Below are 27,794 nucleotides of genomic sequence, written 5' to 3' on the forward strand. Positions count from 1 at the left end.
AGCGGCTGGCAGAGCTTGTCCAGTCACAGCATTTACCACCTGCTATTGATGTCTCCCTGCAGCTAAGTCTCCGCGTCCGCGTTCACGTGGGCACCCAGAGCCGCGCCCCCTAATCCCCCAGCGGGGGGGGGGGGGGGGCTCTTGCCCCGTCCTTACTCCCCGCCCCCTGCAGACGGGTTACGCCCCAAGGCCACAACACAGGCATGAAAACTAAAACTAGTCGCACCGAGGAGAGGCGGCGCTATTTGGGCAGCCGGCTACCCGCCCAGAGCCTCCACCCTGTGCTCTGGGCCCGGTGCCAGGCGTTCAGACGGCGTTCGGCTCCAGGAACCCAAGCTCGCTCCACGTGTCCGGTCTTCCCGGCAGCCTCTTCTGCTGCCTGGGGAGGAAAATCTCCTGACAACTCGAGGTCTGTGGACCACAACTCCCAGCAGGGCCCGCGCCGCTTCTCTCCCCGCCCCCTCCACGGGAAACGCAGGCGCTCTGGGCTTCGTCAACAAGCCGGGCTGGCGGAGGTCGGGTGCACGGCCTTCGGGGACTTGTAGTTTTTTGGGTGCTGTCAGAGCCGTCAGTCAAGGAAACGAGAACTACAAGTCTCGGCGGCCCCGGCGTGACTAGTCGGTCACGTGGCTGGGGACCGACCGGGCGTGCGTGCCGCCGTTGATCCGGTGCTGCAGTGAGGAGGTGGTTCTCGCCCGTGTTGTGTGTGTGAGTGAGTGAGTGAGCGAGTGAGTGAGTGAGTGAGTGTGTGTGTGGGGGGACTCGGCTTGTTGTTGTCGGTGACTTCCCCCTCCCCTCCACCCCTCCCCCTCCCCCGCCGCAGCTGCAGTGGCCGCTCCCTGGGCCATAGGAAATGAGCGATAACGATGACATCGAGGTGGAGAGCGACGTGAGTCCCGGGGCTTCTTCCTTCCCGGGCGGGTTGTCAGGCGGGGACAGCGATCGGGGCTCTGAGCGGGGCGACGGCAGGAGGGGGCCGGGCAGTCGCTGCCACCGCCTCCTTCCCTCCCGGGTCGGGACCGCCTCCGTCGCGCCCGGCTCTCTTCTCTCCGGAGTCCGAACCGGAGCGGCCTTCTGGGACTAGAGTTGGGGAGAAGACACGCGGCCTCGGGACCCCCCCCCCCAGCTTCCCCTGTGGAGAGGGGTGCAGAGGCCTCCCCGTCCCCACCCTCTCCTGCTCAGGATCCGGGGCACGGAGACGGGGTGCGCCCGGGATCCCATTGTCCGGACCCTGGAAGAGGAAGGGTTCGGTGCTCCAGACGTGGCCTCTCGGTGTGCGACCCCCTTCTCTCGGGACCCGCGGCTCCTGGGGAGGGCGGAGGGGGCACGGGGCCACCCCGACGGCCCGAGCTGCTCCCGAGTTCGGGAGTCTGCGCTCCGGACTCCTCCAGCCCGAGTCGGATCCCGGAAGGAGGGGCGGTGCTCCGCATCCCCGGCCCAGCTACGGGATCCCGCGGAGGGGGGTGGGGGCGCGGGGCGGGGAGGGGGGCGAGGGGGCCGGGCTGACTCCCCCACCCGCCGCTTCCTCTACCGCCGGCATTTTCTTTCTTATTATTGGATGTGAAGTGTAAAAATAACTCCTATATTTTCTATTTTTTTTCTCTCTTATTCCAGGAAGAGCAACCGAGGTTTCAATCTGCGGTACGTCTCCTACTCTCCATTTCATTTTCATTTCCATTCAGTTCTAGTCCTTTTTGGGGGGTCAGGGAGAAAGAAAGATCGTTCTGTTATTGTGATAATGTAGTAAACCCTCCTCGTAACCGCTAAGGTGAGGTGGGGCCTTCTGGGGTTCCAAGGAGGGCGGGCTTACAAATCTCATAATTCTAGATTCTCAGGCAGTGAGTTCCAGTGACTGTAGGTGAGAGGAGTTGTATGCAAAGAGCTGAATCCTTGTGTAGTTTTTGGATGGGGGAATCTAGTTGTCACACTGTACATGATCAGGAATAAATATATCATTCTGAAGTAAATTTGTATTTTTTCAAGAGTTGAGTGGGACAGAAAATTTGCTGTGAAGCACATAGATTCTGAATCATACCTGCATGTTAATGCGAAGTCAAAGGCACTTGCAATAATCACCTTTCGCTAGGAGTCATGTGACTCCTGTAGACCTGTAGAATCTGACATAAGGTGCAGTGTTCTCATGCAGATATTGGAAACATAGGGGAGCCAAAGGTTGAATGTCAAAATGACACGATGGTCTTATTGTGGTCTGGACTGCACTTGAGAGGTGCATAGAAAGGAGAGAGATGGTTGCAGTGGCATAGCAGAGACACATTTACTAAGGTGATGTATGAGATAAGACAGTAGGTCAGTAATCTCTCAGGGTGTCAATATTTCTGTTCTCAGTACATGGTTCTTTGGATTTAGATGGATACTAATCTCATGTCTTTGAAATCTAAGGCAGCAGTGGATGGATGATCTGTGAATAGACCAGAAATGAAAAAGACTATAGACTATAGACAAAATAAATTATAATTAAAGCGGGAAATTTAACATATATTAGTGGATAGTATTTGGCAGATGTGGCTAGTACTCTTAAAATAGGGATCAAAAATCCAGATGTTTCTGGCAATGAGGAGAGATGGGCAGTATGACAGGGATAGAGACAGGAGAACTGGATACTGCAGAGCATGTGCTGCTCTTCTAAACTTTTTTTTTTTTTTTTTTTTACCAGAGCACTGCTAAGTCCTGGTTTATGGTGGTGTTGGGGCTTGAACCTGGGACTTCAGAGCCTCAAGCTTGACAGTCTCTTTGCATAACCACTGTTATCTGACTCTTCTAAAACAGAATCCACAAAACTCTTCATGTGAGAGTGAGAATTCATGCAAGATTTTCCTGATTGTCAAGAAAGAGACTTTTTAAGATGATGTATGGGACATCTAAGCTGCTTGGTGGCACATTAGAATTTTCAGAGTGTCACTGATATTTCCAGTCTAGGAACTTAATAATGATAAGATAAAAGCAGACCCTTTTATGGGACAGAGAGGTAGCTCACCAGGGAGGGTGCTGGCCCAGTTTCATGCCCTGGCACCACATGGGAGGTCCAGTGGCAACAGAGGAAACTTGGGTGCTGTGGTGTCTCCCCCTCTCTTTCTGGATGAAATAAGCAGAGCAGTGAAATCACATGTATGAGGTCTAGGTTCCACTAAAAAAAAAAATTAATAAATAAAACAAGCCCCCTTGTTTGTACCTGCTTTGCATTGGTGCAGGCAGAGAAGTTCTGCATGCTTTCCAAGCATATATGCATTAAGAAAAAAATTATTTGTTGAGAACTGATTTTGCCATAAAATCTGTAGATGCCATTGTTGCCAGACTCACCAGTTTGAACACACACATTAACATGCCAGTCACCTGGGTTCAAGGCCCCAACCCCACCTGCAGGGAGGAAGCATTCAGTCTTTCTCTTCTTAGTTATTTTTTAAAAATACTTTATTTGAATGAGAGATACAGAGATGCACAGAGACCACAGCGCTGCACAGCTCTGGTTTATGGTGATGTTGGGGGTTTAACCTGGGACCTCAGAGCCGCGAGCATGAGAGTCTTTTGCATAATCATCATGCTGTCTCTCCAGCCTTTCAGTCTTTTTCTCTGTCTCTCACCCTTATTCAATAAAAGAACCCCTGTGTAGTGGTCACTGAAAAAAAATTTTTTTTTAATTTTCCATTGAGATACTTTCACTTAAATTTATATACAATCATTTTCCCAGTACTATCATATTTAATGTGAACATGAAGTTTCATGTTTCTGACCGAATTTATTAAAAAAAAAATTTTTTTTTCCTTCAAGTCTTTGATCATCTGCCTCAGTTTGATCAAGGTTGAAAGGTAAGAATCAGTTAAGCTTCCTTTGGAAAGTTATTGTTGACTTTCCACTTAGAGAGGTTTCCTTTGGAATTTCGGCTCACAGTTCTTAAAAGCTTTCTGCTTTTCAAAATACCCATCAACACATGGATGTTGATTATAAATTGATTTATTAAATTATTAAACTGTTCCACCCTTCTAGTATGGTAATCTCAATATTTTGTGTAGATATTCTGGTTAAGAGGCCCAAGATTTTCCGTTTAATTGTGGGGGTTGGGGGGGGGTGAGGGGAATTGACAAAGGAGTGGGTTTGACTATTTTTAGTTTGAATTGCTGAGACTTAAATATTTTTTGGAGTAACTTAGAGAAGAGATATAAACAAATTTTATAGTTTGTCAATCAGTTGTGAACATGTAGGGTAGAAAGAATATTGGACTTTTTTTTCTCTGTAAATATCCCTGTTTACTTCGTAATACTTAGAATAGATAATGTGTATTTTTGTTTTTTTCCTTTTGGAAGAAATTATTTTTTAAAAAACATTTTTCTAAAATCGTAAGTTTATTTTAGGTTTCTTTTGTTTTCTTCCACTTTATTGGGGAGGTAGCGTTTCTAGTATAGTTACTGATCTAGGTAACTAGGTAAAGGTACAGTCTTTCATCTTCCCATAATAGGTATCTGTATAAGACACCCTCCCCCCCAACGTAGGTCCTTTTTCATCATTATGCCCCATTCCCCAGTGTCCCTCTATCCCATCCCTTTCTTCCTTTCCCAGAGTCCTTTGCTTTGGTGCATTACACCACACCCAGTCCAAGTTTCACCCTATGTTCTTCCTTACTGTCCTTACTTCATGAGGGAGAAATTATAGCTTTTGCTTAGTTAAGAAACAGATAGGGGTTGTGAACAACTAAATATTAGAACAAAAGAAAAACTTTTAAATTATTCCATGGGTGCTAATATAAAAACATTCAGGCTTTATAACTGTCACTACAATAGCTCTGGCTTTATAGAATTCGCTGTAACGACAGAGTTAGGAAGTGAGGCTAATTGCAACAGAAAGTGAAACTGATTTGAGGATTTTTTTTTTTCTTTCTGCTGCTTCTGTGCAGACGGAAAACAAATCCAGTAACCAATAAGCTTTGTTAAAAGAGGTAAAGCCCTAAGCAATATTTTTATATTTAAGTTTATTACATCTAAGAACCTAACTGGTGTAAAGGCTAGTTCTCTATAACAGGTATGTTTCATGTAAATGATACTTTTATTTCTGTTTGGGAAATTCCTTTTGGAGAAAATTACATGAGAAATAACATTGGTGTCAAGAAACACATAGTGTCTTTGAACTTTTATGACACCAGAGTGTGTTGCAACTGTAATGTGAAGTTTAAAAAAGCTTTTTTTTAAAAAAAAAAAATCAAGTTTTTAACCTCTCAGAGTTCTTTGCTTTAAGAATTGCAGTGTATTCAGAAGGGAATGAATTTGGTTGCCTTTGAGATTGCAATTTACGTGGGGGTGGGGAGTAGATAGCATGATGGGTATGCAAAAAGACTTATGCCTGAGGCTCCAAAGTTCCAGGTTCAAACACCCCCCCCAAAAAAAACCTGAGCTGAGCAGTGCTCTGGAAAAAAGAGATTGTAGTTTACTCAGAGAACTGCTGTGTGTCCTGCCTTAAATTAATTCTGCTACCTAAGTGCTGCATATATGCTTTGTGTCTGCTTAGAGTTTTGATACAGATGCAAAAATGCCAGGTTTGGTAGGAGCCAAATGCTGAGTAAAGTAAATATATATATATGTGTATATATATGCCTGCTTTCGAAATGCTGTGAATGGTAAAATAGTTGATTGAAGAAACCAACTTAGTTCTCAGTTCAATTTTTCTTTTTTTTTAGTTTTAATCACAAGGCATCTTACTTTCCTGAATGGCTGTATTGTGATTAAGTACTTGAATAATATCATTCCCTAGTGACTTTTTTTTTTCTTTCATTGTGTGGCTTCATTTAATGGCTCTGGGCCACAGTGCTAAAGCTTCCCCAGGTGACCTGGGCTGTAAGGTCTTGTACGGGTGCCTCACTCATGGCAAAGCAGGCACCCTCCCAGGTCAGCTGTTTAACTGGTCCTCCTAATTGTTTTGTTGTTTTGTTAAACTAGAGCACTGCTCAGCTCTGGTTTATGGTAATGCTGGGGGTTGAACCTGGGACCTTGGAGCCTCAGGCATATAGGTCTTTTTTTTTTATAATCGCTATACTTATTCAACCCCACCAAATGATTATTACTTTTATTTTATTGGATAGAGACAGGAATTAAGAGGTAATGGAGAGAGAGAGACAGAGAGAGAGACAGAGATGCCTGCAGCACTGTTTTACCAATCATGAAGCAAGCTTCCTTCCTGCAGGTGGGGACTGGGGTTTGAACCTGCATCATTGCTCATGGCAGTGTGTGCATTCAACCAGGTGAGCCACCACCAGGACCCACCAACTGATTTTTAAAAACTTTAGACATGCATGTATTAGATGTTGAAAAGTTGAAACTTACATTATATTAAGGACCTCCCTGTGAGTTATCTTAGCTGCCCCTTACTTGATGTTGCAGGTTTCATATTGATTAACATTAATTTATATTTTCTTTTTATTATTTATTTTAGATAGAGATAGAGAAATAGAAATGGACGCGGCAATAGAGAGGAAGGGAGGGAATGGAAGGGAAAAGAGAGAGGAGAGAGAGGCCTGCAGCACAATTTCACCATTTGTGAAGCTTCCACCTATCCCTTCAGGTGGGGCACTAGGGACTTGAACCTGGATCCACATGCACTGTCTGTATGTCCTTTACCAGATTGGCTACCACCTGGCCCCCTAATTTTTTTTTTTTTTTAACTAGAGTATTTCTCAGTTCTGGCTTAAAGTGGTGCTAGGGATTGAACCTGAGGCCTCAGAGCCTCAGTCAGGAAAGTCATTTGCCCAACCATTATGCTTTCTTCCCAACTTTAAACTCAATGTTATTTGTTAAGATTTATTTATTAATGAGAACCAGAGTATCAGGCAAATTCAGTGCTGGGAGTTGAATTTGGGACCTTAGGCATGTAAGTCCTGCACTCTTATTACTGAGCCACTTTCCTGACTGCTAAAACTAATATTTTAGTGTTGCTTAAATATCAGTAGATCTCATGTTTTGAGTCTTGCATATGTCTTGTTAGTATTTAATAATAGCTTATTAATAATTATAAGTGATACTATTTCCCCTCCAAAGAGAATAATTTTTGTGTTTGCTAAAGACAGCAGTAAATACCTAGTGGGAAATTCTAATTTTGTTTTTTTCAATTCTAATTTCTTGTGCTGAGAATTTTCTATATTGGAATTGAAGAGATCCTCTGTGAAGACAGACTTGGGTGTTAGATAGTTGCAGAAAGGAAATGACCTTGTGCTGGAAGCCATTGTGCATATTTGGCCTACCTATAAAACTTGTAGAAAATAAGATTGCTAACTGATGTAATGCCTTAAATGAAATACATTCTCTATGCAATGCGTTGGAAGGAAATAATTTAAAAGAGATTGTAGCTCGATTTTGAACAGACCTCCTTGCTTGAATGACCTGTCAGTTTATCTGCTTCTTGGCTAACACAAAACTGTTTGCTTTCAGCATTTAGCAACTCTTAAGTTATTATGTGTGGCTGTTCATGTCAAGATGGACAAATTGTAGGTGAAGATTTTTATTTTGGCTGCCAGTATGGAAAGTTTGGTGGAAATGAAACTGAGAGGCTGAAGAAAAACCTTGGCCGAGAGGGCAAAGCTGGAAATGATTTTGTTCTGGGGTTCCTGTTGAGCATCTGTGGGCCACTCTAGAATATCACACATCCCTTTAGTATTTATGTTAGCCTGGGGTGCCCTGAAAGAAGGATTTTTCTGGTAACTGCAAATCCAGTGTGCTTAAAGAGCAGTAGCATCTAGCCACTGCTACTATAGGGTGCGTGCGGGTGGGGTGGGGAGAGATGTTTAGAGACTGGCTGGAAAGCCAAGAATACTTCTCTTCATCTCTGAGAATTGTGCCTAATTAATTTCACAAGGTTACTTTCAGTGCCACCAGTTTTCATTATCAAATGTGCTTGTCAGTGTAGGTGAGGGAAAGTGATGGTTCATCTGAGTTTTATTTAGTCAGGACACACAGTTGTTTGATCCTTTCTACTTTTTTTTTTTTTTTAACTCATTTTGATTTTGTAGGAGACTCTCAGATGCATTACACCAGGGATCTTCACCCAGTTTTCATTTTCAGCTCTGAAATCTTGGACATTTCAAAAAGCACTGCAGGCAAGTGAAGACAGTTAGCAAAGCAGTGATAAGCTTGGCATCTGGCACTATGTTTGTATGAATGGGGGTGGGAGTGTGCAGGAGCCAGAGAGGAGAGCTGTGTTATCAAACTAGACGGATCTGTGGTTTGGAAATGTCTTCCAAATAGAATTCTCAGTCTCCTGCAAAGATTTTACTTACTGTCTTTCAAGCCACTAGAGGTATCATTTAGTTTAGAGTTGCCTGGATTTAGTCATGTTAACTGCATATTTTAAACTTGCTCTTTCAAATGTGACTTACGAAGGAGGAAAAATACACCATTACCATTGTCTCTGAGAGCTTAAAATTTAATTTGGTTAAGTGTAGTAGCTGGGGGGGTGACATGGCAGCAGGGATTGTTCTAAGATTCCACTCTTATATACTAGTTAAATTGGACTTGGAACCACCACAGAAATTCCATCTACTTCTTTGAAAACAACAGTACCCAGCTCAGGCTTTTTACCAGGCAGTGTACTGCTGCCTTCGCTTGTTGAGCCAACTTCTCAAACTTGGCTGGCTCCCCAGATGAGAAGCCAAAATTTCTGCTAATGGTCCCCAGCCAAATTCACTTAGAGTCCTCTAACCGAAAGACCTGTCCATCTGAGTCCTTTCAGAGCTCAGTGAATGGGAAAGAGGCAGTGCATTGGGAATGATTTTTGTGTTAGCTTATACCTAGTTTCACCCTTCCAGCACAGTCCTGTCTAAACCCAGATCTAGTTTGGGCCTAGCCTGATTGCTGCGATTTGCAGGAATCTTCCCAAAAGAAAACAAATTAGAATTTTATTTGTACCAGCAGGAGGGATTGTGGTTTATTCTGGTCCTCACTGCTTTTGTGCGCAGCTGTAAGCTGGGAGTGAGGCCAGGAATCAGTGATTTGAGAGACCAGGAGTATCTTGGGCGACTGCTGGAGACCAAAGCAGGGTGGTTGATTTGTGTTTAAATCAGTCATTTTAGGGAGTATGTAGGAAACAGGAAGGAAGGTAATTTTTAAGCCTTTTAAGTTCATTAGGTATAGTCCAAGGTGGAACTCAGCCCAGTCTACCTGTGTATGACTAGAGAGGACAGTAGGTTAAAAAAGAATTAGATACTTAAATATGCTTGCTTACTTGAAGCTATTTCGTACAGCCCTTTGAAGTATCTGCAGTTTTCTTGCTCTGGTGTATGGTAAAGCTTACCTACCATTAGCCTGAAGTTATGTGGTCTTTCATACTTGATTACTCTCTCAGTTTCTCCATAAAGTTTATATATCATTCAAGTTCAGCAAACATAGTGAATTTAGAGTTAACAAAATTAGAAGAAATTTGTAATAGAATTTGTTGTACAAATATGCCCTAAGAATGAGTATGATGCCATAGCTGTTACAAGAACCACACGTCCAATTCAACCGAGCTGTAGTTGAGGTGGAAAGTTGAGGTAACTAAACTACTAAAGCCTCCTCTTTCTCTATAAAAACATGGAACTTCAGGGCTAGATAATAGTTCTCTTCTCCCCCACGATTATTATTTTTATAATAATTTTTTTCATCTTACATCCTATCTAGTATAAGGATTCATTTTTAGGCATCTCTTTGCAAAGCCAGTCACTTATTCTGACTACTTCAGTTTTAGAATTCCTGGTGCTGAGTAGTAGATTAAAGCTTCCTGAATCTCTAATGTACAGACTCTTTAGGTTAGCTCAGTGCCATCTTGTGCCTTTGGGGTAGATTTTCAGAGTATTTTACGTAAATATCAAAGTATAGATGTTCTTACTCTGTTCCATTTTGAGGAAATACCTCTTTGGTGGGGCCCTGCAAAAGTTCCTTACAGTGCTTTCTTGTACTACCGGAAGCCATTGTACAGTGCTATTCTTGACTTCTTGGCAGTCTTCTTTTCTCTCTGATTGTTCTTTGGGATTCTAAGCAGGACAGGATGTAGACTTTGGTCTGGGGTTTCTTTAGATATTAACAGATAAGCTTGACCTGCCACAGGTACCTGAGGAAACTTACTTAGAGCATATGGATGGCAGACAGTTTTCTATTTCCTTCTTTTTTAAAAGTTGATTTGGGGTTGGTGTGGGGAGAACCAGATCATTATTCTAGCACGTTCGATGCCAGGGATCATACTCGGGACTTCATGCTTGAGAGTCCAACGTTTCATCCACTGCACCACCTCCAAAGTGGCAAGCTAACCTCTCTGACACAAACTCTATACAGGGAAGCCCTTGCCAAGATAGCTTCTTGGATCCCGCTTAAGATAACAAGAATGCAGAATGAAGTTGGTGTCTATACCAGCTGTCATAATGTTCTCAGATTCATGTGGCTGGGTTTTCTAGAAATGTTTATTTCTATTTATGGTTTGGTGAGATGGTCTTGTACTTACTTGCACCTTATTGAGACCAGAACAGAATCTTGGTGATTTGGTATTTGAAAGAAACATTGCGCCAGTCAGTGACCTGGCTCCTTCTCTGAGCTACCTACCATGGGGGGGAGGGGGCGGGAATCTCTTACAGCATGATTGGCCACATTGTATGAAGGGAGCCATTGCAATTTTTTCCTGGTTACCTCCCAACCATGGACAAGTGACTAGTCTGTCACATAAATAAGTTGTGGAGAAAGACTGATGTTCTAGGAGAGTCATACTTTGTTCCCATGAATAACTTTTATTTTACTTATGCATGAGCTGGATGCAGCGAGCTACTTTGGATGTTCCTGTCGCAACTTGCTTACCCCTTTCTCCCTCCTTTAACAGAGCCTAATTCTGGAGACTCCTAACTGCCCAGCTGGACAGATCCTTCCCAGTCTAATCGCCAGGGACAGCGCTGACAGCATATGCTTCCAGGCTGTATCCTATCCACCTGTACTAGGAAAAAGAAGTAACTTTGCTAATGTTTCCTTTCTCCTATTTTTCTAGGCTGACAAACGGGCTCATCATAATGCACTGGAACGAAAACGTAGGGACCACATCAAAGACAGCTTTCACAGTTTGCGGGACTCGGTCCCATCACTCCAAGGAGAAAAGGTGAGTTTGCTGAGAAAACTGGCCGCCATTTGTTTAGAATCTGATGCATTTTGGAGCTTAGCAAGGGGACTCACCTATCTGGGAAGAATTGAAGTCAGATGGCATGGTTTCCTGACTTGACTTACTCTAGTTGGTCCTGCACGGTTTCAGAAAGTGCTGGGCAGTTTTAAAATGCCATTATTTGTAACAAGTTATTCACTCAGTATATTATTATATCTCTACACTAAAATAGAGCACCTCATAGTTTGGAATACTAAAGATTCCTTGGGTCAGTACCTCATGAGAGGTGTTTTTTTGTTTGTTTTTGTTTTTTTGTATGGTTTATAGTTAGTACTTTGAATGAAACCTCCTAGGGAGCTGAGCCATGGTTTACCTGGTAGAACCATTAACTCACATATTAAGATGTGCAAGGGCCCACTTTCTAGCCCTCAGCCCCAGGGGGGACGTTTCATGAATGGTAGAGCGCTGCTATAGGTCTCCCTCTCTGTTAAAATAAAAGAATAATATATATATATATATATATATATATATATATATATATATATATATATATATATATATAATAGGTTCTTTTTTTAACATTTGGAGAAAACATAATTACAGTTAACTTATTCCTTGACACAGAGTGTAACACTCCATGGTTTAAGTGTAAACTGAAAGAAAACTTTTTTTCTGGTTCAGTGCTCTACTTTTCAGAAACAGCCATTTTGTTAAGAACATTCACTGTTGTGACATCTCATTTGATTCAAACATTTTCTCTTTTCCAAATATGCCAGAGGCTAAGTGATGTCACATGTTACTATGCTTGAGGACCTGGGTTCAAACCCCAGGCTCCACCCCAGACTGGGATTGGGGAACTTTAAAAGCGGTAAAGCAGTGCTACAACTGTCTGTCCTTCTCTCTGCCTCTTTCATCTCAACTTGTCTTTCTCTTACCCTCTATCAGAAAATAAAAAGAGGATGTGACCCCCCCCAAAAAAAAAGAAAAGACTGCCAAGAACAGTGGAGTTGTGTAGGCAGAGTCCCAGCCATCATCCTATTGGCAAAATTATAATAATTAATACATGTGCTAGGGAGGTGCCAGAGGGGTCTCACATATAAGAGGCATGGGCTTTATACTGTTGAGCCACCCCCCACCCCCTAGCCTGTCAGATACTGTTTTGGTTTTTGTTCATTTTTTTACCAGAGCACTGTTCAACTCTGGTTTGTGGTGGTGCCGGGGATTAAACATGAGACCTCAGAGCTTCAGGCTCTCCTGGGAGTCCTTTTGCATAGCTATTGTGCTGTCTCTCCAGTCCTTTCAGGTTTGATGTGACTAACTCTTGGTTTAGTTGTGTTATGGGAGTTCTGGGTAAGGCTGTTCATTTATCCAGGATCAAATTAGGAAACATTAAGATTCCTAATGGTATCATGTTGTTTTTACTACCATTTGTGTAAGTCATCTGCTTTATACCTTATCTTAGGTGTGGCATTCTATGTAACTGAAGCATGGAGTAGGTCTGACCTTTAGGAAAAAGATAAAAAAGGCTTTATGAATGAATACCTAGTATTACAAAACTAGAATTCATCATGATTTAATCCTATTTAGTGTGAACTTGGTTTAATGGCCTTGGACTAAGGTACCTAGGAGAAATAACAATATTCCTGGGCCCAGCATGTCTAGGCACCACAAGGAATCTTTATGATGGGTTCACCGTTAGTCAAAGTACATAGGTACAAAGAATTATCTCATGTGCTTCTCTGTACTATCAATAGTCAATGCTTAATCATACACTGTGGTATAAAAGTAACTTTAGAGAACTAGGCAAGAGCTGTCTTCTAAGTCTCACATCTACCCAGGAATGGTACCATGGCAAAAGGTGGCCTGTGGACCACTTAAAACAGAATCACTATAGAATTTACCTCATAGAGGCAGACCTGGGACTCTAATCCCACCAGGTAACTCTTGGTTAGTCTTAACTCAACTGAGGAACTCAAGTATATCTTTCTGTCCCCTTATCAACCTATTTTACACTGCTATAACATTCGTCCTTAAAGTTTGTAAAAGTCACATTATCCTAAATTCTCTCATCTCCTACAAATAACAGTTTGAATTTAGTAGGCTTGTAAACCGAGTAGTTTTTTCGTTTGCCTATTTATTGAGTCATTCACTCCATTTAGCAGTTCTTTATTGTTGCATACCAAGCCACTGTTTTAGAAACCCAGAATATACTAGTGAACAAAATAAAAACTGAGTAAGTACTATGGAAAAATTATCAGGAGAGGAAGATTGCAATTTCTTATTACGGCAGACAAGAAGATTTATAGGGTAAGCAACATTTGAGCAGAGCTCTGAAGTACAAGAGGAGAATCCTGCATCTGCCTAGTGCTGAGCATTCCAGGCAAAGCAAAGGCAGTGAAGGAAAACAAGCCAGATGACTGTAGTGGAGTAAGTGAAGAAACAGTGGTAGGGTGAGGTCAGAGAGGTAGCAGGACTAGGGTAGAAGTCATCAGGGGCCAGCCTTCGTATTGCCCACTAAAGGGATTTACCACTTCTGAGTTCAGAATCTTGTCCTGTGTTGCAACCCAAATGTTTCACACTGACAGAAAATAAAAGCGGTTAGTGTGGCCGAGTCCCACATCTCTCCATCTAAACTCCACAGTCTTCATGATTCTCCTTGTCTGCCAGCTTTTACAGGTGTCACAGGGAGTCTAACAAAATATTTTGGTTTCTCAGACTTCTGCGTTTTTACTAAATGTCACAGGTTTTTTTAGCGGGTATCTGGATCAAAGAAAATGGACTGATTCTTGATTTGGACTGCAGTAGTTAAGGTGTGAAACTGTAAATATCCTAAGATGATAAAACAAAAGGTGTGCATCAAATTTCATCCAAGAATAAGTATACTTTTATTAAGGTAGCTTTAAACATGAGGCCCAAACTCCATTTATCCCTTGTTTATTTTATTTCTGCTATAGCATATATATAAAGAATGGTCGCCTTTTACTTAAGTAAAAACATCAGTAATAATTAGCATCTGTATTGCAGTGTAAAATTAAATCTGCAGAACAATTCATCCTGTGAGCTGTTGCATATAATTATTACTAGTACTGCTTCTGTTTTTTTTTTTTTTTTTTTAAGTTTAAATTATTTATTTAGTGGTTTATAGTTATGGACACATGGATGGAATTCTCAACTTGCTAAGCTAGGTGACTTCAAAAACACATTTCCCCCCCCCCCCAACTTTGGTCTTTTTCCATCATTAGGCACCAGGACCTAAAAGCCTAACCTGTACTCCCCCTCTCCCTGCCCTCCTTCCTCAGAGTCCTTGGCTCTAATGCAATAAACCAAATCCAGTCCCAGTTTTACTTTGTGTTTCTTCTTTCTCTTCTTATTTTTTAAATTCTGCCTGTGAGTGAGATTATCCCATAGTTATCCTCCTTTTTGGCTTGTCTCACTTAAGATTATTCCTTAAAAAAATAAAGTAAAAAAGATCATTCCTTTGAGTTCCATCCATGATGCGGTGAAGAATATGACTTCATCATTCTTTTTATTTTACTTATTTATTTATTGAATATTTTATTTATTTATTCCCTTTTGTTGCCCTTGTTTTATTGTTGTAGTTAATTATTGTTGTTATTGATGTCGTCATTGTTGGATAGGACAGAGAAATGGAGAGAGGAGGGGAAGACAGAGATGGGGAGAGAAAGACACCTGCAGACCTGCTTCACCACCTGTGAAGCGACTCCCCTTCAGGTGGGAAACCGGGGGGCTCAAACCAGAATCTTTGTGCCAGTCCTTGTGTTTTGTGCCACCTGCACTTAACCTGCTGCGCTACTGCCCGACTCCCTCTGTCTACTGCTTCCTTTTCAATTTTTCTGTCTCTATTCAAAATAAATGACAACAGTCATAATAACAGCACTTCTTTGAGGTGTAGTATATATAGGTTATACCAGAGTGCAGGGAATTGAGTCATTTGAGGTTTATGAATTTTTCTCGGTTCATATAGTTGCTTTGAGAAATAGAACACTATAGTTGGCAAAACAATTGGGTTTTGCCATAGCTCCACAGTTAGCAAATTGACTCTTAAACTCTGTTATTTGAGGTCTTTGTATCCCTTGTAGTTAGTTCTTTAGCTAGAACTCACTGGAAAAAAATGGTGAGGAATTGAACAGAACTATTTTTTCAATGTTTATTTTAATGAGAGAGATACAGTGAGAAAGAAACAGGAAAGGAATAGAGCACTGCTCTGCTCTGGTTTATCATGGTGCTTGGATTGAACCCGGGACCTAAGAGCCTCAGGCATGAAAGTCTTTTGCATAGCCATTATACTCTCACCAGTCCAAGATAACTTTTTTATTTTAACTTTTATTATTATTTTAATTTTCTTAATTTTTATTTATTGGATAGAGACAGCCAGAAATCGAAAGGGCAGAGGTTGATAGGGAAAGAGAGACAGAGACACCTGCAACACTGCTTCACTTGCAAAGCTTTCCCCCTGCAGGTTGGAACCAGGGGTTCGAACCTGGGTCCTGCACACTGTAACATGTGCACTCAACTAGATGTGCCACCACCTGGCTCCTGGGAACTGTTGTTTAAAGGGTCCTGTCACCCTATTTATTGCTTATTGTTGCCACTCTGTTTATGTGGTGAGCAAGACTTATGACCAGCCCATATCAGCCTTTACTGATAGTAGTTTTAGTTCCATAAGTTAACTTCAGCACCTAATTATAAGTGATTATACACAACCATACTGTTCCCTTAACATCGTGCACTTTTAGACTTTGTTTCAATTGCCATTGTAGCTGTACAGTAGTTTATAGTAATTTCTCATCTTTTAAGTCTCTTCCTAAATGTTATTTAGGTACAGTGGTTAGAGCCTTGGACTGTCAAGCATTGGCTTCCAAGTTCAATCCCTGATATCATGCCAGAGTAATAACTGGTTCTCTTTTCTCCTTTTCTCTCTCTATCATAAATAATTATTTTACAAAACAACAATAAGATAATTTATTGATATTTTAAATTATGAGCATCAAAGAAGAGGTTAAAATGTTGAGTCTGCTTCCCTTTCCATTAAAGGTTGGTTTCATTTATAGTTTGATATTGAAACTGAATATTTTCCTTATAGCAGGGAACACAGTGTTTCCTGTGGCTGAAGAGCAGTCTGTCTGTTAAATCCATTATTTCTAGCCCTGTGGCCAGTGTGCTTATCCCAGCGATAACTGTAGATATATTTGTGCAGCTGTTTCTCACACTACACCATAGAGAAGTACCATGAGGGCAAGGAGAGCATCTTCCTTGGGTCATATTTTCTTCCTTACATGTGTGACACCTGGGGAGCAGACTGAATCTTTACTAAAAGATAGGAAGTCCCTCTCCCCTCAGCTACATTATAGTGAGAAAAACTCATTTTTGGTAAATGCCTACCTGCTAATGCAGGCAGTTATTCAGCGTCACTTTCAGCATCATATCAGGGGGAGGGGTTCATCATATAAATTAAATGTAAAACCATGCCCATTTGACCTCATTACTGTTATTGCCTGGCTGTAGTTCCAACAGAGGCAGTTCTTCTCTTAAAATCTCCATCTTTCAAATTATTGTCCATAGTTGGCTCAAGTCTCGGTAACTATAAATGTACTGATGTATTGAATTCTTTGTAAACTATTTATGGAAATCTGCAAGTTATTTCACGTACCTCTAAATAAATAAAGTGCCCAGCTTTCCCTCCTGATCTGATTTTTTTTAACCTCCCTTTGTTACAGGATATATGTCCTCCTGTTTCCCCAAGAATGTTATTCTCTGTTTATCTAAGTTCTTTCCTCTCCTTGTGGTCTTATTCCAGCCTTGCCACCTAGATGACATAGCATTTTATTTATTTATTTATTTAGCCTCCAGGGTTATTGCTGGGGCTCAGTGCCTACACTACAAATCCACTGCTCCTGGAAGCCAGCATTTCCTTTTTTTTTTGCCCTTGTTATTTTTAATTGTTATTGTTGTTGGGTAGGACAAAGAGAAATTGAGAGAGGGGAGGTTGATAAGGAGACACACACACACACACACACACACACAGAAACTGACTCCTGTTGCACTGCTTCACCACTAATGAAGTGTCCCTCCTACAGGTGGGGACTAGGGTCTTGAACCTAGGTCCTTGTGTCTTGTAATGTGTGTGCTCAACCAAAGGCACCACCATGCAGCCCCCTCTTCCTTCTTGTTAAGAGTTTATCACTTAAACCCCAAGGGGGGGACTCACAAGTTTTGTTTATCCTCTTGAGAGTCTTTGTAATGTAAAGGCAAAGAAGGGCACATTATGTGGAGGAGACTAGAAAGCCAGCAGGTTTTCACTTAATGCTTTTTACACACTGATGTTTGGAAGGACAGTCCTTTCTGTTACTAGTTCCCTCTGACAAAAAAAAGGATTATGAAAGTTGGGGAAAATAATAAGTGCCCTCCTTCTCTAATCTACTGCTAAGATTCTAAGGTGTTGTTCAATAGAAGATTAATGTGAGCTACAGATATCTTTTAAATATAATTTTTGTGGTGCTAGAGAGATAACACAAGTTCTTGTGCTTGCACTGTACCTCGGAACCACCTCTCTAATTTGATTTTACTTACATAATTTAAATGCTTTAGGAGAGGTGGTACAATGGATAAAGTTATAATAATACAAAATACCTAATTTTTTAACATTTGTTTACATATTGAAGTCATACTTCTGTAAGTATATAAATGGAATAAAACATACTTTGAAAGATCTTTTACAAAAGATTTATGTTATTAATGAGAAAATCAGAAGATCACTTAGGCACATATGGTGCTGGAGATCAAACTTGGGACCTCAGGCTGGGAGTCTAATGCCATCTGCCAGAGTACAATTTTATCTTTTTTACTCCTATGACTTTATCCCTCATCTGTCAGAAGATTAACTGTATTTAAATTCTACTGGGCTGGGGAAGTGAATAAAGTGTTGAACTCAAATATGAGGTCTGGAGTTCCATTCCCAGTGTGGCATATCCCCAGGTGGTGCCCTAGTTTTCTCTCTCATCGGTAAATTTTTTAATTATGAGACTGAGGTAGGGATAGAGAAAGATCCTTGACATCAGTGATATATTCTTTAGTATGTGATTTTAGAAGTTTACTTTCTTAAATGGAAGTCTATACCAGCTTTGTCGTAACCCATCTTTACTGTAGTGTTTATAAAAGCAGGGGGTCGGCGGTGGCGCAGTGGGTTAAGCGCATGTGGCGCAAAGCGCAGGGACCGGTGTAAGGATCCCGGTTCGAGCCCCCGGCTCCCCACCTGCAGGGGAGTCGCTTCACAGGCGGTGAAGCAGGTCTGCAGGTGTCTATCTTTCTCTCCCCTTCTCTGTCTTCCCCTCCTCTCTCCATTTCTCTCTGTCCTATCCAACAACGAATTGTGTCAACAAGGGCAATAATAATAACCACAATGAAGCTACAACAAGGGCAACAAAAGGGGGAAAAAAATGGCCTCCAGGAGCGGTGGATTCATGGTGCAGGCACCGAGCCCAGCAATAACCCTGGAGGAGGGGAAAAAAAAAAAAAAAAAGCTATGGAGATTTCTTCAAAAAATAATGTGTTTTATTTCTTTGTAATATCTAGTGCAAAATAAAACAGATGTTGGTTGGTGAGTCAGACAGTAGTTCATTTTTCATTCCTCAGGATATGGCATTCTTGGGAACAGGCAGCTGTAACATCATCCCACTGATTTTGACAGTGAGGAGAAGAAAAATCATAAATATAGCTAGACAAATCTACATTAAGACCCTAGGGAACTGCAGTGGGGTTCCTAGTATTAACAAACTAGTACTATTCTCTTACTCATTATCCCTACCTGCTTTCTCCAACAACTTGGATTTTCACACAACTCCAGGTTACCAATTCCCTATGTGTAGAACTCTTATCTTACACAAACAAAATTTAATAACTACTTCCTGAAATGGGGCCTGTTGGGTTGCTGGAAAAGTCACGACATGTTTTTCGAAGCAAAAATGTGTCATTTTTCCAACAACTTAGCGGTGACCTTTTTTTAAAATTAATTATCAACTAATCAGTGTTAACTACTTCAGAAATCCTTTGGGAGCTTAAAGGGTAATAATTGGAATTAAGCTCTTCTAGGTGTAGAGCCTTTCATGAAATATGTGGTCGATTTTTGCTGCAGCACATGGGATGAAGCAGTACTGCTCAAGTGGCTGTCTTTGAAGGCCAAGTTGGCCCTTCTTTTTGCACGCTGCTATGGGCGGGGATGCAAGTGGGCAAATAAAAGAAGAGAAAGGAACCTGCAGGGCCCTTCAGCCACTTTCAGATCTTCTATATTTTCGGTTTTGGTTTTGCCCTCCTAGGTAATGAAGCCAACAGCTCTACTCGTACTTCCTGTCACCAGGGCCTGGTGTCCAGGTTCAGTCCATTCTCAAGCTGACTTGGGTTTCAGGCTTTTCCTCTATTTGCTTCTTCATTTTTTAATTTTTTTTTTATTATCTTTATTTATTGGATAAAGACAGTTAGAAATTTAGAGGGAAGGGGTTGATAAAGAGGTAGAGAGACACCTGCAACACTGCTTCACCATTTGCAAAGCTTTCCCTATACAGGTGGGGACTTGGGGCTCGAACCTGTAACATGCGCTCAACCAGATGCACCACCACCCGGCCCCCTGTTTGTTTCTCTCTGCTGGAAGCCCACTTGCTTTTCATTGTCTCTGAGAGAAAAAGCTTTCCTTCAGCACTACTGTTGTTACAAGCTACTGTCTTTTATTTCTTTTTTCAATTCTATAAGATTGTCTTCATCACTTCATCTTCAACTTACTCTGTACCCCTTACTGTGCAGAGAGTTACTTAACACTAAACAAGCTATGGGAGGAAATAACATGTCAGAAAGTCGTGTGAGGATTGTTGGCATTTAAGCACCCTTCTGTAGCTCAGCTGGTAGAGCGGAGGGCTGTAGACAAAGGATGGTTAGCATTTAATAAGTACTTAGTGAGTGTCAGCTGCTGACATTATAGCATCATCACAGGTGTTGCTCTGTGCAACCATGGCTTTGTGTGAGGTCTGGCAGTGCTGTCCAGAATGAACAAGATGCCTAAGGAGCCTTTTCATTAGTTCCTGCTGATAACTGGAGCCTACAGCCTATTGGGTCCCTTCAGCCATAGGCCATTCTGTGGCACAACTGTCCCCAAACTGTTAAAAGAAACCTTTTTTTTTCTGGGCAGAAGTAGATAGCATAATGGTTATGCAAAGAGACTGTCATGCCTGAGGCTCTGAAGTCCCACATTCAATCCCCTGTACCACCATAAACCAGAGCTGAGCAGTGCTCTGGTTAAAAAAAACAAACGGGGTTGGGCAGTGGCGCAAAGTGCAAGGACCAGCGTAAGGATCCTGGTTCGAGCCCCCAGCTCAGCTCCCCACCTGCAGGGGAGTCGCTTCACAGGAAGTGAAGCAGGTCTGCAGGTGTCTATCTTTCTCTCCCCCTCTGTCTTCCCCTCCTCTCTCCATTTCTCTCTGTCCTATCCAACGACGAACAACATCAACAATGGTAATAATAATAACCACAACGAGGCTACAACAACAAGGGCAACAAAAGGGGGAAAAAATGGCCTCCAGGAGCGGTGGATTCATGGTGCAGGCACTGAGCCCAGCAATAACCCTGGAGGAAAAAAAATCAGAATTAGCGCCTTCCAAAACTAGCAGGAAAAGACATTCAGATTACTGTGTACTCAGCGGCAGTAGTCTTAACAAGTTCTATCTGCCCCAGTCATATTCACTTAGCGATTACTGACTCAGCTCACTGAGCATGGTTCCACATTTCAGAAAGTAGAAACTGAAAGTCCAGGCCACTTTGTAGTCTGTGCCATAAAACCTGGGGCCACTCCACATTTCACCCATAAATTCCAGGGCTTTTGATGGCTTCGTGCTTACTGTTCACATAGTATAAACTCATAAAGGCAAGGGAATGTCTGCTCACATTTTTTTTCCTTCTTCTTTATAAGATTTATTTCATGTGAGAGAGGCCGATAGGAACACTGCTCTGGCATATACAAAACAGGATCAAATTTGCAGCCTCACCCATGCAAGCTCTACACTGCCCACTGAGCCAGAGCCTACCCAGCCCTGGGACTAGTCACATGATTTAAAAAAGAAAGAAAAGCCTTTTTTTTCCTCTCTCTCTCTCTCTTTACCTACATGCACACAATTAATTTTTCGTTGTTGTTTTGTTTTAAGTTGCTTCTTTGAACTGTCAGCTGAAAAAAAAAAACCCCGCAGATTTAAAGACTGGTCTGTAAGTGTTCATAGCAGTTAAGTTAGTGATAGAGTGCATAGTTTGAAGGACTGGGGTCCTAGAGAATTTGTAGTTAACTGCCTCTCCCCAGTGATTAATAAATAAATAAATAAATAAATATCTTTTGAAAAAGAAATGGCAAATGGTATCTGAAGTGGCATTGAATCCAGCTGCTATCACTAGGTGCCCTCTGCATGAGCCGCCTAACTCCACTACAGAAATACATCTGCTGTTATGCCCATCCTTAGACCCTTGCTCAGTTTTCTTCCTTGCCTACTGACTTTCCCACAGATTCCGTTCCAGTCTTAACTGTAGTTTACAATTCAGATGGGGAGAGGTGAGAGAGAGAGAGAGAGAGAGAGAGAGAGTGTGTGTGTGTGTGTGTGTGTACACACACATACACGTTTTTACACACACAGAGATCAGGCCAGGGCCTGGCACATAATAGGCAATCACCCAGCCAGAAGCTGTCTTTTCTGTGGTCTCTCTAATCTGTACTATCAAGTTATACTTGTCATTTCTGCCCTGTGATTTGTCTGTATAAAGATACATCTTCAGGCCGGGCAGTGGCAAACCTGGTTAAATGCACAAGGATTAGCACAAGGAAGTGGGTTTGAACCCCCATTCCCCACCTACAGCAGGGCTGCTTCACAAGTGATGAAGCAGGTCTGCAGGTGTCTATCTTTCTCCCTTTCTTATTTCCTCCTCTCAATTTCTCTCTGTCCTACCCAGTAAATTCGGGGGAGAGAGAGAGAGAAAAGGCAAAAAATTGCCACCAGGAGCAGTGCAGTCGTAATGTTGGCACTGGGCCCCAGAGATAATCTTGGAAAAATAAATAAATATAAGATGTTTATCTTCTCAAATAGATAGTAAACTTCTGGGCAAAAGAAACCATGATTAATACATTTTATTTCCTCACCATGTCTGCTCCACACATTATTTGTATCAGATAAAAATGGTTGAATACAAACCATTTCCTTTTGAGGAAATCGCCTTAAATGCACCAAGAGGAAAGTTTGGAAATTCTAGCACATGTGAGTGCTGATAGATAAATCTAGGCCTTGCAAACTTCTCTGATACCTAACCCAACCTGAGGTCTTTAAGCTGAGATTGTCAGCCTTAAGTACCATTGCACCTAATTTTTCTGGCCTGAGTGTGAATACTATTTTTCCCTTTTTTTCCCACTGTTCTGGTTGTGTGGGGCCTACTGGGGTGGTTGAGTACTGGCCTAGCCTGAGTAAGAAGCTTTCTTCTTACTGCTTGTGAGCTTCCATGGCATGAATGCTACACTTAAACTACAAGAATGCTTTGCCTTAGGCTTTAGTTCTGTTTGCTTCATACCATTCTACCAGTTAACTGGTTGACTACATGGCCAGCTCTTTACAACCTGGAGGGAACCTTCCTGACAAGTTTGCCCTCCAGTGGGCAGGGTACTCTGGTATTCATTATTCATTCTGCTCATTTATTAACTTGTTGCTCCCACAGGGCAGTTTCTCCCATGACCATAGTAAAGGTGTGGTTGCTTCCTGAAATGGCCCTATTTCGCACTCTTCCTGTGTTGACATCAAGCACTGGTAGCTTTCATGAAAGCATTTCTGGTCAGGAAAGACCAAAGTAGTGACACAGCAGCATGGCTCAGTTGGGTGGGTAATTAGTTAACAATCTGAGAATGGGGCTGAAATCTGGGGCCTTGAGAAAAAATTGTGTGCCCTTTTTCCCATCCTGAATCAACCATAAGAGATCTTGTACTCATCTTTGTAGACCAACTGCATATAGTCAGGCCCTTGAAAAAGATGAGTCATCTAAACTGTCAATTAAATAGTAAATGTTTTCAGACCTAGCCAGGCTGAAGACTTGAAAACAATCTTAAGAGGTAATGGGGGGATGGAAGGAATACAAATTTAGGAGTCATCTGGGCCTGCTTTTGAATCATGGCTCAGCCAATATATCTACTGGTGGTTTGAATGGATCAGTAAATTTCTTGGGACCTCATATTGCTGGTGGAGTTACCTATTGACAAAGAATGCTGGCGAGGTAAACTGTGAAACACTTGGTAATTTGACTATCACAAAAACTTTAAAATAGCAGTTTGGGGGCGGGGGGTGCTGGGCAGTAGCGCAGCAGGTTAAGTGCACATGGTGACAAAGTGCAAAGACTGGCGCAAGGATCCCGGTTCAAGCCCCCAGCTCCCCACCTGCATGGGGAGGGTTGCTTTGCAAGCAGTAAAGCAGGTCTGCAGGTGTCTTATCTTTCTCTCCCCCTTACTGTCTTACCCTCCTCTCCATTTCTCTCTGTCCTATCCAACATCAATAGCTATATAACAACAATAACAATACAAGTGTAACAAAATGGGAAAAAAGAAAAATAGCAGTTCCTATTTCCTCAGCCTTGTTGCCCCTCATCCTCCTGCTTCCATTCCCCCAGTCTGCTGATGAAGAAAGGTATAATTTCCTCACTGCCTAGGCTAGGTCTTTATTTTGTCCCCTGTGCTTTTTTTTTCATATTGCAACAGGCATCCCGGGCCCAAATCCTAGACAAAGCCACAGAATATATCCAGTATATGCGAAGGAAAAACCACACACACCAGCAAGATATTGACGACCTCAAGCGGCAGAATGCTCTTCTAGAGCAGCAAGGTGAGCACCTGAGCTTGTGGGGCAGCTGGCCCTGCAGAGTCAGCACCAGTTAGGGAGCACATGCTCCCAAGCAGCGGCAGCCCTGCTTCCTGGGCCCTGAGTAGTGTTAGAGCCGTACTGAAGAAGGCTTGAGCTGCCAGTAAGGGACCAGTGGAATCTAGGGGTTGGACACTTGGAGACTTTAACCTTTCTGACCTGATTTCTCCCCTTCTTGGGGCTTAGATGCTCTGCCTGCACTAGGGGTCACACCTAGCATCAGGTGTCTGAAAAGAGCTTTGAGGTCCTTGGATTGGAGTGTGCTGTGTAAGTACCAGGAGCTCCAGGTGTTCAGGGACAGTGAGCCCTCCCCATTGTCAATGGTAGTCCAATCAGGGCAGCCTATGGGCCAGGCCCATGCTGTTCTCCAACGCTCACACCCGCCTTTTCCTACAACCACAGGGGAAAGCGAGAGCTGATCAAGTTCTTTGTTCCTGGGGAACTCACTTCTCTTCCTCCCTCATGGAAGATGCAAGTAAAAGGAAATGCAAGTAACCACTTGGGTTAGAACACCTCAAATGAAATGAAATGAATTAAATGGGTTGACCTCCTAGGCTCAAAATGAGCTGAACCAAGGGATGGGCAGTGGGAGGCGGCAGCGGGTTGGTTACTGGGCCGAGAAGCCTGCATGTAAGGGGCTATGTGTCGAAAAGCCCAGGTATTGTGTGTATTGGTGACTTGCTTCCAAGTGTCCAGCTTGTCTTTCCAAATGGATCTTGTACATGAGAGCTAAGCCAAAATTTTTCTTTGGCTGGTGCATCTTATGTCATCCTCTCCTGCTGTTGTGTGTCCTTCACACCCCGTGGCGCCTGGCAGATGCCAGGCCACCTTCGTGGTGGTTGTGCGGCAGAGGCCCACAGGGAGCTTGTGCTCCTGTGTCTACAGTGGGCTTCAGAGGTGGGACAGTGACATCACAAGTCTCTTCTTTAGGGTTGGGTGGCATTGCAGAGTGGTTGGCCTTGTCCACAGAGTCCCCAAGTCTAACTGGGAAAAGAGGGAAGTGGAATGTGTTGGTGGACCAGCCAGCAGGCAGGAGTTAATCCTGAGCCTCGGGGGCCAGCAAGCCCTTCGGAAGAACAGGCTGGACCCTGAGCTGAGACTCGGTTGCTCCCCCAGTCTCCAGAAGACTGTAACCCGCTCACTTGGTTGCCTTTCAGTCCGTGCACTGGAGAAGGCGAGGTCAAGTGCCCAACTGCAGACCAACTACCCCTCCTCAGACAACAGCCTCTACACCAACGCCAAGGGCAGCACCATCTCTGCCTTCGATGGAGGCTCAGACTCCAGCTCAGAGTCAGAGCCTGAAGAGCCCCAAAGCAGGAAGAAGCTCCGGATGGAGGCCAGCTAAGCTGTGGGGCAGGCCAGCAATAAAAACTGTCTGTTTCCTCCGTCGTCTCATCCTCCTTTCAGTTCATCCTTAGAACCCTCAAACCTATATAAGAGACTCTCTATTTGTTTTTTGGTTTTTTTTTTTTCCCCTCTCTCTTTTTAATTTTATTTTTACATAGAAGCTCTTGGACAACAGCTCTCGTTCTCCTTCCCATGGTTCACTTTTTTTTTTTTTTTTTTTTTTTAATTTCCCTTCAGGGATTCCCTGTCCCCACCAGGAATTTTTAAACCAAAACACCCCAACTTGGCAGCTTTTTTCTGTGGAGGACAGACAGCCGGCCGGACCTCTGAGCACATGGTGTCCTGACCACCCACCAGCTCCTCCTGCCCTGCCGGGCACAGGACCGGAGGACTCCTGCCCCTCTCAGGCCTCTCCTCTTGGGCCACCCTCACCTCTGTTTGATAGACTTTGTGAATCTGGACAGCTCTACTTGAAGAAGACAACCAGTTTGGAGTGATCAGAATAGCCCCCTTCTTCAGGATTTTTTCCTTCTGAAAAGCTGTTTATCGCTCCTTGAAAGACCAGATCCTTGAAGAACATTATTGTGTAAAAGGAAGTGGGGACAGATTTGCAGCACAGAGGCTTTGGCCTGTTTCACTCCTGCTTCTTCAGCCAGGCTTAGGGAGGGCCTCATGATGCTCATGTGGTTTGCGATGGGTACAGAAGGCAGCAGTGAAGCCGTAGCCACCAGAGGGTGGAAGAGGTTGGGTCAGGGCGGGAGGATTGGGTGGGGTAGAAGTTTTATATTGAGGGCCAGTGATGATGTTTTGATATTTATTTCCTGCTACTGAAATTCGAATCCGAGTGAATTGTCCCTATCTCTGATGATGTCGGTTATTGCAAAGCGACAGATTCATAAAGTAATGATCAAATCTTTCTTTCCGTGTGTATTTCTAAGAAATAGAGCCAACTGATCTTGTATGTAAATACCAAGAGCGATTTACCTGGTACTAAACCCGCACTTCAGTGCGGACCCTTCCTTGCCCTCATCCCACTCCCTTTCTGACTGCCCTGGAACCTGTCCCTGTTATATGATCCAGCCCTGGTTCTGGCTGTGGTCGGCAGATCCCAGTGAAGGGTTTTGTGTGTTTAGGCCTCATTTCTTTGTCTTTTTCCTACTCTGTTCTGGCATTTGCTGATTTCTAGTGTATACTCTGTAGTCTCAGTCCGTGTTTGATTCCATTCCATGGAAATAAAAAGTATGTTGTACATACTGCCGAAGAATTGTCTTGCAAGTTAAGGCTTCCCCCTTTACTATAAGACTATAAATAAAAACTTATTTTATCCTTCTTGGTGGTGGTGTCTTTTTGCTCTTTCAAGACCAGGGCGTTTAAGGAAAAAACCCTTTGGAGGCCACTGGGCTTGTGTGGAGCCCAAGAGAAAAGCAGAGGTCACTTCATTAATGGATTTGTAAAACTAGAAACAACTATCAGGCTTCTATTTTTGTTCTGAGGGCTCAGCTCAGCTAAGGATGGGCAAGAAGTCCAGTGCTAGTGTCTCTGCTAATTCAATGAAAGCTTTTGTTTTCAACAGGGAGGGGGTTTTCCTGGGAAGTCTGTCCCACCCTCCATCCCTCCTTCCCTTCCTTTTTCTCCCCCTCCCCCCAAGGTTATTGCTGGGCCTTTGTGCCTGCACTGTGAATCCATTGCTCCTGTGACCATCATTATTATTTTTCTTCTTGGATTGGACAGAGCAATTGAAAGGGAAGGGGGGGGGGAGACAGAAGGAGAGAGAGACATCTGCAGACCTGCTTCACTGCTTGTGAAGTGACCCCCTGTAGGTGTGGAGCCACAGGCTCAAATCAGGATCTGTGGGTCCTTAGACTTTATACTATGTGCGCTTAACCTGTGCACCACTGCCTGGCCCCCTCTTCCCTCTTTTTTTTCCGTCTTTGTTTTTGGGGAGGGGCAACATTTGTCTTGTGTGGGGAGGATCCCAGGAATGGAACCCAAGGCTTCATGCATGTGAGTGAAGCATGTGTCACCACTGAGCCACATCCTGACTCTGCAACGCCTAGATCCAGTTACTGCTCAGTAAATGACCTTTGTGGGGCTCGCTAGCTCAGAACTGTGGGTTTGGGTTTCTTCTAGTAAAGAATGCCCGGTTCACAGGTGACTGTTCACCTGGACCTTTCAGTTTCTGAAGATTCCCAGCATATTAAAAGCAGGCAGCATTGCTGCCAGAGTTGGTGATAAAGGAAATTTCAACACCATTCAAGTCAACTATTCAGACTAGATACCCAATACCCACCTCAGCTGGTTCACCTTGAAAGGAGAGAAATCTATGGCCAACATAAGAAAGCTCAATTTTTTACTCTCCTGTATAATGAGTAGGAAATAATTGCTATTCCCACACCAAGGAAGGGA

General features: G+C 43.0%; 1 protein-coding gene across 5 annotated transcripts; it reads left to right on the forward strand.

The window, feature by feature from the left end:
* Window positions 1-540: 540 nt before the first annotated feature.
* On the forward strand, window positions 541-26,717 carry MAX (MYC associated factor X). 5 transcript variants are annotated; one of them, XM_060174817.1, is made up of 6 exons: window positions 541-684; window positions 830-889; window positions 1,615-1,641; window positions 10,999-11,106; window positions 23,882-24,005; window positions 25,199-26,717. In XM_060174817.1, the coding sequence occupies exons 2-6, from the start codon at window positions 854-856 to the stop codon at window positions 25,384-25,386; spliced, it is 483 nt and encodes a 160-aa protein (XP_060030800.1). In that variant the 5' UTR covers window positions 541-684; window positions 830-853; the 3' UTR covers window positions 25,387-26,717. The 5 variants fall into 5 exon arrangements, 4 of the variants coding, with proteins under 4 accessions (XP_060030800.1, XP_060030801.1, XP_060030799.1 ...); XR_009545307.1 differs by lacking the exon at window positions 541-684 and adding an exon at window positions 24,444-24,528 and having other exon boundaries at window positions 691-889; window positions 25,199-25,336; XM_060174816.1 differs by lacking the exon at window positions 541-684 and adding an exon at window positions 6,187-6,244 and having other exon boundaries at window positions 691-889.
* Window positions 26,718-27,794: the final 1,077 nt, after the last annotated feature.

Source organism: Erinaceus europaeus, chromosome 16 (assembly GCF_950295315.1).
Source record: "Erinaceus europaeus chromosome 16, mEriEur2.1, whole genome shotgun sequence".
Taxonomy (NCBI): Eukaryota; Metazoa; Chordata; class Mammalia; order Eulipotyphla; family Erinaceidae; genus Erinaceus; species Erinaceus europaeus.

Bases quoted from the DNA above. Each gene is read 5' to 3' on its own strand.
- MAX (XM_060174816.1), top strand. From the start codon at position 867: ATGACATCGAGGTGGAGAGCGAC. The intron at 6,245-10,998 runs GTGAGCCACCAC...CTATTTTTCTAG, and splicing joins CAGTGTGTGCATTCAACCAG to GCTGACAAACGGGCTCATCA. The intron at 24,006-25,198 runs GTGAGCACCTGA...GTTGCCTTTCAG, and splicing joins TGCTCTTCTAGAGCAGCAAG to TCCGTGCACTGGAGAAGGCG.